Below are 11,543 nucleotides of genomic sequence, written 5' to 3' on the forward strand. Positions count from 1 at the left end.
AAAAAAATACAAAAAATTAGCTGGGCATGGTGGCGCGTGCCTGTAATCCCAGCTACTCAGGAGGCTGAGGCAGGAGAATTGCCTGAACCCAGGAGACGGAGGTTGCGGTGAGCCGAGATCGCGCCATTGCACTCCAGCCTGGGTAACAAGAGCGAAACTCTGTCTCAAATAAATAAATAAATAAATAAATAAATAAATAACAGTGAGTATTTGTATATCTAAATATAAAAAAGGTACAGTAAAAATAGAGTAAAATACAGTAAAAATGGTAGACGTGTATAGGGCACTGATCATGAATAGAGATGGCAGGAGTGAAATTGAGTGGTGTGTGAATGTGAAGGTCTAGGACATTATCGTAGGCTCCTGTAGACTTTATGAACACTATACACTTAAGCTACACTTTTTTGTTTGTTTGTTTTTTTGAGACAGAGTCTCACACTGTCACCTGTGCTGGAGTGCAATGATGCAATCTCAGCTCACTGCAACCTCCGCCTCTGGGGTTTGAGCGATTATCCTGCCTCAGCCTCCTGAGTAGCTCAGATTACAGGTGCCGCACACCCGGCTAATTTTTTATATTTTTAGTAGAGACGAGGTTTCATCATGTCGGCCACACTGGTCTCAAACTCCTGACCTCGTGATTGACCTGCCTTGGCCTCCCAAAGTGCTAGGATTACATGCATGAGCCACTGTGCGCGGCCAAACTATACTAAATTTATTGGTTTTTCTTCAATAATGAATTAACCTTTGCTCACTGTAACTTTCTTTATAAATTTTTAAATATTTTTAAACTTTTTTACTCTTTTGTAATGACACTTAGCTTAAAACACACACATATTGTGCAGCCGTACAAGAATATTTTCTTTCCTTATATCCTTATTCTATAAGCTCTTTCTATGTTTAATTTTTTTTTCAGTTTTTAAACTTTTTTGTTAAAAACTAAGATAGACACAAATACATTAACCTAGGCCTGCACAGGGTCAGGATCATGAAGACATCATGGGTGATGGGAATTTTTCAGCCCCATTATAATCTTATGGGATCACTGTTGTATATGTGATCCACCATTGACCAATGTGTTGCTATGCGGTGCATAGCCTGTAACCGGTTTTAAGCTGCATCAGCACAGTTTAGTAGTTGTAAAAGAAGACATAGGGCCAACAGGCTCGGTGGCTCACGTCTGTTATCTACTTTGGGAGGCCGAGGCGGGCAAATCACGAAACCAGCCTAGCCAACATGGTGAAACCTGTCTCTACTAAAAATACAAAAAATTAGCCAGGCATGGTGGTGTGCACCTGTAATTCTAACTACTTGGGAGGCTGAGGCAGGAGAATCACTTGAACCCAGGAGGTGGAGGTTGCAGTGAGCCAAGAGTGCGCCGTTGCACTCCAGCCTGGGCAACGGAGCAAGACTCTGCCTCGAGAACAAAAAGAAAAAAAGAGGAGACAGGGCCCAGAAAGTCTGAAATATTTATACTCTGGCCCTTCACAGAGTTTGCTGGCCTCTGCCCTAGATGTGAATAACTCCTCTCCTAAGTCTGCCCCAGCTGGCCTTACCTCCCAAGGTCTTGCGTTCTCACTGCTAGTACCCTAGTGGCTGACCAGAGGAAATTACCTACAAAGAGCGTTTTATTTTTTCTGTAACTTTTTCTTCAACATAAGGGCTATCACAGGTGGGGCTATCATGAAATGAATGCAGTGCTATACTATTGTACTTAATGAAATAAAAAGAAAAAGAGGAAGAAAAAATAAAGGAAGGATGGAAAGAAGAAGTGACCAGAGTAGAAAGGAGGAAATAGGAATTTTTAAGTGTAACTTCTAAGAAAGACAGTGACAGAATATTCTAAGTTTGGATATTCTAAGAATGCATGCTTCAATTCTGGTAATTTTTAAAAAGAACAGCACAGTTAGCATTACTATTTATAAAGAAGACATAAGGATGTGTATTCATAAATAGATAAAATTAACTAGTGCTATTCTGATGTGAGAATGAACAGTTATCTAAATTTAAAATCTTCTTCCATTTTACATGGGAAGATTTGTTCAGTTCTTGTGGAATAAACATCTAAGGTCCTAAACATTAAGCGATTCTTAACTGAACTGGCATTTAAGACAAATGCATATATGATCAACGATGTTCTGATACTAGCAAGGATCTGCACTATGTGTTATAACAAGTCTACCACCAGCCATACACCTCAGCAGCCCTCCTTACCTCCCCGCAGGTCAATGCTAAGGCTTTCTCCCATGCAAAGGCCAAAGATCCATTTGGTCAATGGAAAACAGTCCTGCTCTTGAAATTATTCCAATCATCACTAGACTATTCATTTTATATCCTGCCCGTCCACTGGCAAAACATGCTTTCTTGTGCTTTATATCTTTTACAGCAAGGCTTCTTGGAAGCACTTTCAAATTCACATAGCAGGCTGGGTGCAGTGGCTCATGCCTGTAATTCCAGCACTTTGGGAGCCCAAGGGAGGATCACTTGAGCTCAGGAGTTTGAGACCAGACTGAGCAACATAGGGAGACCCTGTCTCTATAAAAACTTAAAAATTAAAAAAAATTAGCTGGGCGTGGTGGTGCTAGCCTGTGGTCCCAGCTACTAGGGAGGCTCAGGTGGGAGGATCATTTGAGCCCCGGAATTCAAAGCTGCAGTGAGCTATAACTGCACCACTGCACTCCAGCCTGGGCAACAGAGCGAGACTCTGTCTCAAAATAAACAAATAATAATAAATAAATTCACATAGTGCTTTCACAGTTATTCGATCATATTGCCTTCACAGCAACCCAAGGGAAAAAAAAGTGAAGCTCAGAGAATCACCCAACTAATAAGTAGCGAGGCTGAGACTTGAACTCATACCTTCTGGGCTTATACTCAGGAAAGGTACCTTCCCGAATAATTATAATGGTTAACAGCACAGGCTCAACAGACAGAGGGTTCTTTGACTCTGACTGTGAACCTGGGAAAGTTACTCACTTTCTGACCTCATGTACAAGGTGGAGAACATAGTAGAAATGACCACACTGGTTACAGTGAAGTGAAAATACAATGCTGGGCAGACGCTCCTTCAGTGTTGGCTATAATCCGCAGTATGAAAGGATGAAATGGGATCTCAAGGGAGGGATTGATACAAGAGAATTTCCAAAGGATGCCTAGGCCTGAGTGATGAACGTATCATTCTAGATGGATGAAAATGAGTTAGAGGAGACAAAGAGCAGGAGCCTGGGGACAAAGAACAGTGCAGCCAGTGGGGACTGGGCAAGGCAGGAGAGGGCCAAAGCACAGGAAATGATGGGGCGGAGGACCAGACTTAGAAGGCAGCCATTCTTCACCACAGAGACTGTGTCATCACGGGAGTGGTAGGCTCTGATGTGACTCCCTGAGCTGGCAGGGGAGGGGACACTGAGGGAGAAGCGCACAGGCTGAGGAGTGGACTTTGAGATCATCCCCCAGCTACAGTGTGGAAGGAGGCAGACGGGCATGTAATGATAATGTCAGCCGGGATGGGCAAGGAGCAGAATGCATGCCTCAGAAACATGTGGGGACTTACAGAAGGAAGGGAGGCTAGCAGCCTTCACTTAGGCTCAGACATCAATGAGAATGAAGTCTCTAGGCTTGGCAGAATGAAGGCAATAATACTTCTCAATGAACCATGAAAATTATTCCATTAACGTCTATCATTACTGCTGTGGCATACAGTGAGGAATCTAAAAGAGGCTGCTCATGTGGACAAGACAAGGAAACCTCTTTCTAACTGGAGTGCAGATTCATGCAATGCCAGAGGCTGAGGCTGAGTTTAATGGCATAAAGTATTGTTAGTGATTAATGAGTTCACAGTTTGTGCTGGGCCTTGAAGGTTGAACAGGCTTCTGATGATAAGCAAGGAGGAGAAAACACTCCAGCTAAAGCGGACCACATAAGTAGAGGCTGGGAGGTGCGGAGCACCACAAATCCCAGAGGCAGAGGAGAGTGGCCAAAATAAGGCATGAGGGGCCAGCAAGGGTAAGTATGGAGGTGAGATTCGGAAAGACTACAGATATTCATACCATACTAAGGAGTTCTTTGTAGGAGAAAATGGGTGAGACATGATTAAATCTGTGCTTTAGAAAGAATACTAGATGGAGTGCAGAAGCCTGAGGCAGCAGCCCAGGCCAGAGATGGCACAGGCCTGGGTGGGGTGGCGATCTGAGGAAGAGGTGGCTGCGGAAGGGCGGTCCCCCAGAGAGGCGAGGCTTGGCAAGCAGTGCAGGAGGGCACACTGAAAGGCTTGCAGCTGGGTGATTGGGGGCAGGTGGCACCATCCACAGGCTTTAAAAAGTCAGGGTCAGGTGTGGTGGCTTATGCCTGTAATCCAAGCACTTTCAGAGGCTGAGGCAAGAGGATCCCTTGAGTCCAGGAGTTCAAGACTAGCCTGAGAAACATAGGGAGACCCCCGTCTCTATTAAAGAAAAAAATATATTAAAGAAAAGAAAGGAAAGGAAAGGAAGGAAGGAAATCAGCCGGGTATGGTGGCTCATGCCTGTAATCCTAGCACTTTGGGAGGCCAAGACGGGTGGGTCACCTGAGGTCAGGAGTTCGAGACTAGCCTGGCCAACATGGCAAAATCCCATCTCTACTAAAAATACAAAAATTAGTCGGGCGTGGTAGCACATGCCTGTAATCCCAGCTACTCTGGAAACTGAGGCAGGAGAATTGCCTGAACCAAGGGGGCAGTGACTGCAGTCTGGGTGAAAGAGCAAAACTCTGTCTCAAAAAAAAAAAAAAAAAAAAGGAAGTCAGGAGGCAGTGTCAAGTAGATGCAGATGAGAGTGTTCTAGATATAAGGAGAGAGACATGGATCAAAGGTGACCAGTTCCTAGCGTGGGTACCTATATGGCTGCTGAGGCCATCATCCAAAACAGAAGGATGCACATTTGCTATAAGAAGTGTTTGATTTTATTTAGTTAGAGATAGGGTCTTACTCTGTCACCCAGGCTGGAGTGCCGTGGTGCAATCACAGTTCCCTGCCATCTTGACTTCCTGGGCTCAAGTGATCTTCCCACCTTAGCCTCCCAAGTAGCTAGGACCACAGGTATGTGCCACCATGCCCAGTAAATTTTGTATTTTTTTTTAATAGATGGGGTTTCACCATGTTGCCCAGGCTGGTCTCGAACTCCTGAGTTCAAGCAATCCACCTGCCTCAAGCCTTCCAAAGGACTTGCAGGTGTGAGCCACCACGCCCAGCCATGTTTCATTTTAGATGTGGTAGGGTAAGTTTCCTAAGAGTTGAAGTTTCGAAATCAACTTATCAAATTATAATTTATATATTGTAAACTGTACACATTTGAAGTATATAATTTAATTAATTCTGACAAATGTATATACCTGTGCAGGGCCAGGTTCATGGGCTGTTTCACCCCAGTGGGCACACAGAGTCCCACTCTCAGAAGGGCCACATGCTTGGGGATTAATGCTCTGAGTTCATGGTGTGAAAATTTCTTAGTAATTTTACCTTTTTTTTTCTTTTGAGACGGAGTCTGACTTTGTGGCCAGGCTAGAGTGCAATGGCGCGATCTCGGCTCACTACAACTTCCGCCTCCTGGGTTCAAGCAATTCTCCTGCCTCAGTCTCCCGAGTTGCTGGGACTACAGGCACGTGCAGCCATACCTGGCTAATTTTTTTTTTAGAGACAGGATTTCACCACGTTAGCCAGGATGGTCTTGATCTCTTGACCTCATGATCTGCCTGCCTCAGCCTCCCAAAGTGCCGGGATTACAGGTGTGAGCCACTGAGCCCGGCCTTAACTTTACCTTTGAATTTGTGTTTTGTTAATAAAATTGAATGGGAAAATGGAGCATGTTGGGGGAAGGGGGTTGGCATCTTAGCTCCTGCTGAGTCTCACCTCTTGTCACCCCGAGCAACCCCCAATCTCCACCCTCACCCTACCCTACCCCCACCCCCACCCCCATCTAAGGCAGGGCATGGCAGTACCCCAGCACATTCAGAGTGAGACATGTGAGCATCCTGTCCACCACAGTCATGGTACCAAGCACATCCTGGCACAGAGGGTACAATCCCTCAAGGGTCACCCATCTGCTATGGGAAGATAGCTAGGAAAGGGAGTGTTCCTGGACTGAAGGAAACACATTAAACAGTAAATAAAAACAGCATAACAGGTTGCTAGAGACTGAAGAGAAAAGGAAAGCTCTCTAATGTAGCACCTTTAGTGGCACTTTTCCCTGCTTCTTCCTGTTTTCATTTTGCTCTGAGCCATGCAAATGCAGCCAGCCCTGCACCTGTGTAACTACCGCCACAATCAGGATGGAGAATTTCCATCGCTCTGGAATTTTCCTCTTAACCCATTGCAGAGTCAATCCTCCCCCATCATGGCACACCTTAACCACTGATCTACTTTCAAGACAGCTGAGTTTTAAAACTTATAGCAGGAGGCCAGGCCCAGTGGCTCATGCCTGTAATCCCAGCACTTTGGGAGGCCAAGGCAGGCGGATCACCTGAGGTCAGGAGTTCAAGACCAGCCTGGCCAACAGGGCGAAACCCCATCTCTACTAAAAATATAAACATTAGCCGGGTGTGGTAGCACACGCCTGTAATCCCAGTTACTCGGGATGCTGAGGCAGGAGAATTGCTTGAACCCAGCGGGTGGAGGTTGCGGTGAGCAGAGATCATGATGCTGCACTCCAGCCTGGGTAACAGGGTGGGATTCCACCTCAATTCAGAGTCCTTGTAGCAGGACTCTGAATCTCTGATCTGGAGGTCAGGAAAAGCAGGGCTGGAACAGATTTGGGTGTGATCTCACAGGAGTAACCTTGGGAGAAATGAGATAACCCAAAGAAAGTGCAAGACACTGGGGTGGGCCAGCCCCATCCAGGGATGAAGACAGAGGCAAGCAGAGAAGAGGTGGAGAGCAGGAGAATTTGCCGTATCCAGGGCATATGGACTCATAAGAAAAACTCACAGACATATTGAAAGTAGTTGGAAGTTGGGATTGCTTTGTTAATGAAGGATTAGGGAAAGCATATCTATGAGAACAGAGAACATAAACACTCCCCTTTGAAAGCCAGTTCATCTTTCAAGAGAAAGCAAACAAAACATCTGATCCTTGCAGAGCCTTCCAGGACCCTTCTCCTGCTCCCTGGTCTAGTCTCCTCCTCCTCTCCCTCATTTTGGCATAATTGGCTGCTCCTTGTCATCATATCTGTTTTAAAGAGGACTTCCCCAGTCGCCAATCTAAAAGAGCACCTAGTGGTCACATGAATTTAATGCAGTATGCCATATTGTCCCTATCACTTTTAATGTCTCCAGGCCCTCCATTTCGTCACAACCACCTCCCCCAGAACACCCCTTAAAAGACCAAGGACTTTGCCTTATTCAGAGCTCAGTTTCCAGGGCCTAGAAGAGTGTCAGGCACGTGGCAGATGCTCAACAACTGTTGAATAAAAAGGAATCACAGGCCAGACGCCGTGACTCACGTCTGTAATCCCAGCACTTTGGAAGGCTTAGGCCGGAGGTTCACCTGAGGTCAGGGGTTCGAGACCAGCCTGGCCAACATGGCGAAACCCCGTCTCTACTGGAAATACAAATTAGCCGGTCGTGGTGGCGGGGGCCTGTAGTCCCAGCTACTCTCGAGGCTGAGGCAGAAGAATGGCTTGAACTTGGGAACTCGGGAGGTGGAGATTGCAGTGAATCGAGATCGCGCCACTACACTCCTGCCTGGACGACAGAGAGACTCAGTCTCCAAAAAAAAGGAATGACAAGCCATAAAAAAACAATGAGTCATATCCCCCAAAGTGTAGCCTTACCCTGCGGAGAGGGAGGCTGGAACCAGCAAGGCTGGAGGCAGAACTGTACCTTTCTCGCCCAATCCTATCTGTAAATGAACTCCCTCTCCAGCCCTTTAGTCTCTCGGGCCCTGACTCTCTTTACCAGGCTCTTTTGCAAACATTTCACATTATATTCCCCCTTCACCGTCACAGTCCTTATGCTCGTCTTCCAAAAGAGTTTCTCCAATTAGTTCTCCCAAGTCGGCTGAGTGAGCCGCCTAGCCTGCGCTCTCACCCCAGCGCCACCCCAGTGGGAGCTCCGCCCGCGCCCGCCCCTCGCCCAACGCCCGCAGCTCCGGCAGCTCCAGCCCAGACACTCCAGCGCCGAACCCGGGTTTCTAGAGCTGGAGGGCGTGGTCTGCCTCGCGCTACGTAATGGCCCAGCCCGCGCGCGCGGCCGCGTTGCCCTGGCAACGGTAATTCAGCGAGGCCCTGCCCCGCCTCCGGCGATTGTGCGCGCGGCCCCGCCCCCGAAGCGCTCGCCGGCTCCTAGAGCACAGCTCCCGCGGCCTCTGTGCGGCGGCGCCGGTGCGGTGTGGGGCGAGCAGGCGCCTCGCGTCCAGGCGGCTCCGCAACTGGCTGCCCCCTCAGCCAGCCGCGCCCCTCCCAGCGACCCCGGGGAGGCGTGCCGAGGCCGGGCCCGCGGCTGTTCCCCGAGGAGGTCGGAAAAGGGGCCGGGGGCGCGGCGGGAACGGGCGCTGGGGCAGCGGCCCCGGTGGATGCGAAGGGCTTCGGGATCGGGAGTCTATGCCACGGCCGCCAGCTCGGCTGAGAAAGGGATCGCCATGGTAATCCCCGCCTCCCTGAAGTACAGGGGGCTCGGGCGCGCGCCGTGGAGCCCCAGGCTGTCCCAGAGAGGCGCGGGCGCCGAGGTCACTGCCTCTCCCTAGGGGCGACCTCAACGCCTTGCGAAAAGATGCGGGAACAGGGGGTGCCCGGCAGTCTGCTCCTGCCAGGGGTGCAGCAGCGGCAGCCGGAGTCAGGCGAGCCCTCTTTCCGGGTTCTAGGTCGTGGTCCTGTTGAGCAGTCCTCACCCCCAGACGGCTGATGTGGGAAATAAAGGCGGGTGGGGGTGTGGTACCGTGGTGTGGGACCCCAGGGCTCAAGGCCATGCCCACTGTGACAGGTCCAGGCTCTTAGCTGCCGCGGCCACCCTGAGTCCCCGCGCGGGACTCTGCTGCTCTGCAGACTCAGGAAGTAGAGAGTGAGCCCTGGTGCCACCACCTTCCTGCCAACAGCGTTCCTGTTCCTCAGCCCTCTTCCAGTCACTTGCGACCTCCTTCCCACCCTCGCTGTTCTTTCCAGAAGGGCTGTGACGTTCCAGCTCCTGCCCCAAGTCCTAGGGAGGCACCATTGTCTGCTAAACCAAGTATTGCACGCTAGAGCTGGGTGCACAGAGCACTTGCTAAAGGGGCCTCAACCTCGAGCTTTCTCTGCCTTATTCTCTCTACTAAACAATAACAAAACCAAAAACCCCTCATCCCACACTAAATCTGCATTCTTCTGGAAGCCCCTTGCGCCTTCCCTGTCTTGATCCGTTTTCTTTGAGACTTGGCTCAGAAGGACCGTGCCTTCTGTTTCCCCAGCGCCCACAGCCCTTTGTACCTCACCTCTGGTGCTTTGGCTGTTTTTTCTTGGAAAGCCTTACTCCTCACCCCCATTTGACTCTAGTGTAGAAATGTCATTGTTAAGTTTCTGTGTTGTTTCCAGTTTGTTTCGTGTAAAATGATTAAGTAAAATTTCTTGGTTTAAATTTAATCATTCCATGGTTGCTATTTTTATTTTTTTTGAGACAGGGTCTTGCTTTGTCACACAGGTTGGAGTACAGTGGAGTGATCACAGCTCACTGCAATCCTCTACCTCTGAGGCTCAAGCAATCCTTCTGCCCCAGCCTCCCAAGTAGCTGGGACCCCAGGTGTGCACCACCATGCCCGGCTAATTTTTGTATTTTTAATAGAGACAAGGTTTCGCCATGTGGGCCAACTGGTCTCAAACTCCTGGGCTCAAGGGATTTGCCCACCTTAGCCTCTCAAAGTGCTGGGATTACAGGCGTGAGCCACTGTGCCCAGCCAATTGCCATTTCTTTCAGGGCCCAGGGAACTGAGGCAGAATGCTGTACATAGCCATTTAAGCAAATGCCAATTAATGCGTGCTCCTTGAATGAAGGTCAAACACATTAGTGCACAGAGCCTGCAAGCCAGAGCAGCACCCTGCCTACCTTTCCTGACTCAGCTGCTCTCACTGGCCCTTTTGGTTGCCTGTGGGCTGGCCATATTGGCTTTTTCTGGGTTTCAGTCTCTTTGCTCACCTTCCCTCCAGCCTCAGAGCCTTTGTGTAGGCTGTTTGCCTTGGAATTCCCTACCCTCAGCCCACAGGCCACTCAGGGAACCCTTCCTTTAATGTCCCAGACTAGGTCAGCCCTTGCCCATGCTGTGCTGTTATACCATCATGTATTATAGGCATTATGGGCCTTTATTAATTTATTTGTTTTTGTTTATTTTTTTAGAGATAGGGTCTTGCCTTGTTGCCTAGGCTGGAGTGCAGTGGTGCCATATGTAGCTCACTTTGGCCTTGAATTCCTGAGCCCAAAGGGTCCTTCCACCTCAGCCTCCGGAGTAGCGGGGACTACAAGTGTATGCCACTGAGCCCTGCTAAGTTAGAAAAAAAAATTTTTTTGAGGGAGTCTTGCTCTGTCACCCAGGTTGGAGTGCAGTGATGCAATCTCGGCTCACTGCAACCTCCGCCTCCAAGGTTCAAGTGATTTTCCTGCCTCAGCTTTCTGAGTAGCTGGGATTACAGGTGCCTGCCACCATACCTGGCTAATTTTTATATTTTCAGTAGAGACGGAGTTTACTATATTGGCCAGGCTGGTCTCGAACCCCTGACCTTGTGATCCACCCGCCTTGGCCTCTCAAAGTGCTGAGCCACCTCTCATTGCAGGCATAAGCCACTGCCTCTGGCTAATTTTTTACATTTTTATAGAGATGGGATTTCATCATCTTGCCCAGGTTGGTGTCAAACTGGGTGCAAGTGATCTGCCAGCCTTGGCCCCCCAGAGTGCTGGGATTGCAGGTATCAGCCACCACGTCCAGCCAATAGGGCCATTTCTTCACAGCATGGGTCATGAGTAGATGTGTTTGTGATTAGGTGGCTGTCTTTCTCAGACCTCACTGGACTGTAAGCACCTTGAGATCTCCTTGGCTCCCCATCTAATACAGGGCCTGGGTACACAGTAGATATTTGTTAAATATTTGTTGAATGAATGAAGGAGGGATCTTAAAACTCAGAAAAGCAGAAATCCATATTTGCTTTCAAAATCCTGTTCCTGCATTGCATCTCAGTTGCGATGTATTCATTCACTCAGCAAATATGTATGCATCCTTGCAGTGTGCCAGATATTGGTGTAGGCTGGGGAATTCAGTGGTAAATTCATAGAATCTCTTGTGAGGGAAACAAACAAGAAACATAAACAACAATTACTATTAACTAGGGAAAAGTGCTGACGGCAATGGGATGGAAAGTGACTTTACGGGGCTTGTTGGGAAACTGTTAAAGACAGAGAGACCGCTGTACGTCCCCCCATCCCCAGCCTGGGACAGTGTCAGTTTATATTTGTTTATATTTGTTGAAGTGTCTTGGTTTGGGCAGTAAATTATGTGGTTGCTCCAGTTATAGACAGAGTATAGACAGTGTCAGGAGGTTTTTCTTTTTTTTTTTTTTTTGGTG

The 11,543-nt window shown here is 48.5% G+C and overlaps 1 protein-coding gene across 1 annotated transcript in view; it reads left to right on the forward strand.

Annotated features, from left to right (window-relative positions):
- Positions 1-8,311: 8,311 nt before the first annotated feature.
- The window catches only part of SMKR1 (small lysine rich protein 1), a 10,690-nt gene continuing 7,458 nt past the window's right edge, over positions 8,312-11,543 (forward strand). Inside the window, exon 1 of the mRNA XM_017549552.2 lies at positions 8,312-8,605. Coding sequence (XP_017405041.2) covers positions 8,537-8,605 — 69 coding nt within the window. The 5' untranslated portion in view covers positions 8,312-8,536. The remainder of the gene's footprint in view (positions 8,606-11,543) is intronic.

The sequence above is a fragment of the Cebus imitator genome, unplaced genomic scaffold (assembly GCF_001604975.1).
Source record: "Cebus imitator isolate Cc_AM_T3 unplaced genomic scaffold, Cebus_imitator-1.0 Scaffold219, whole genome shotgun sequence".
Taxonomy (NCBI): Eukaryota; Metazoa; Chordata; class Mammalia; order Primates; family Cebidae; genus Cebus; species Cebus imitator.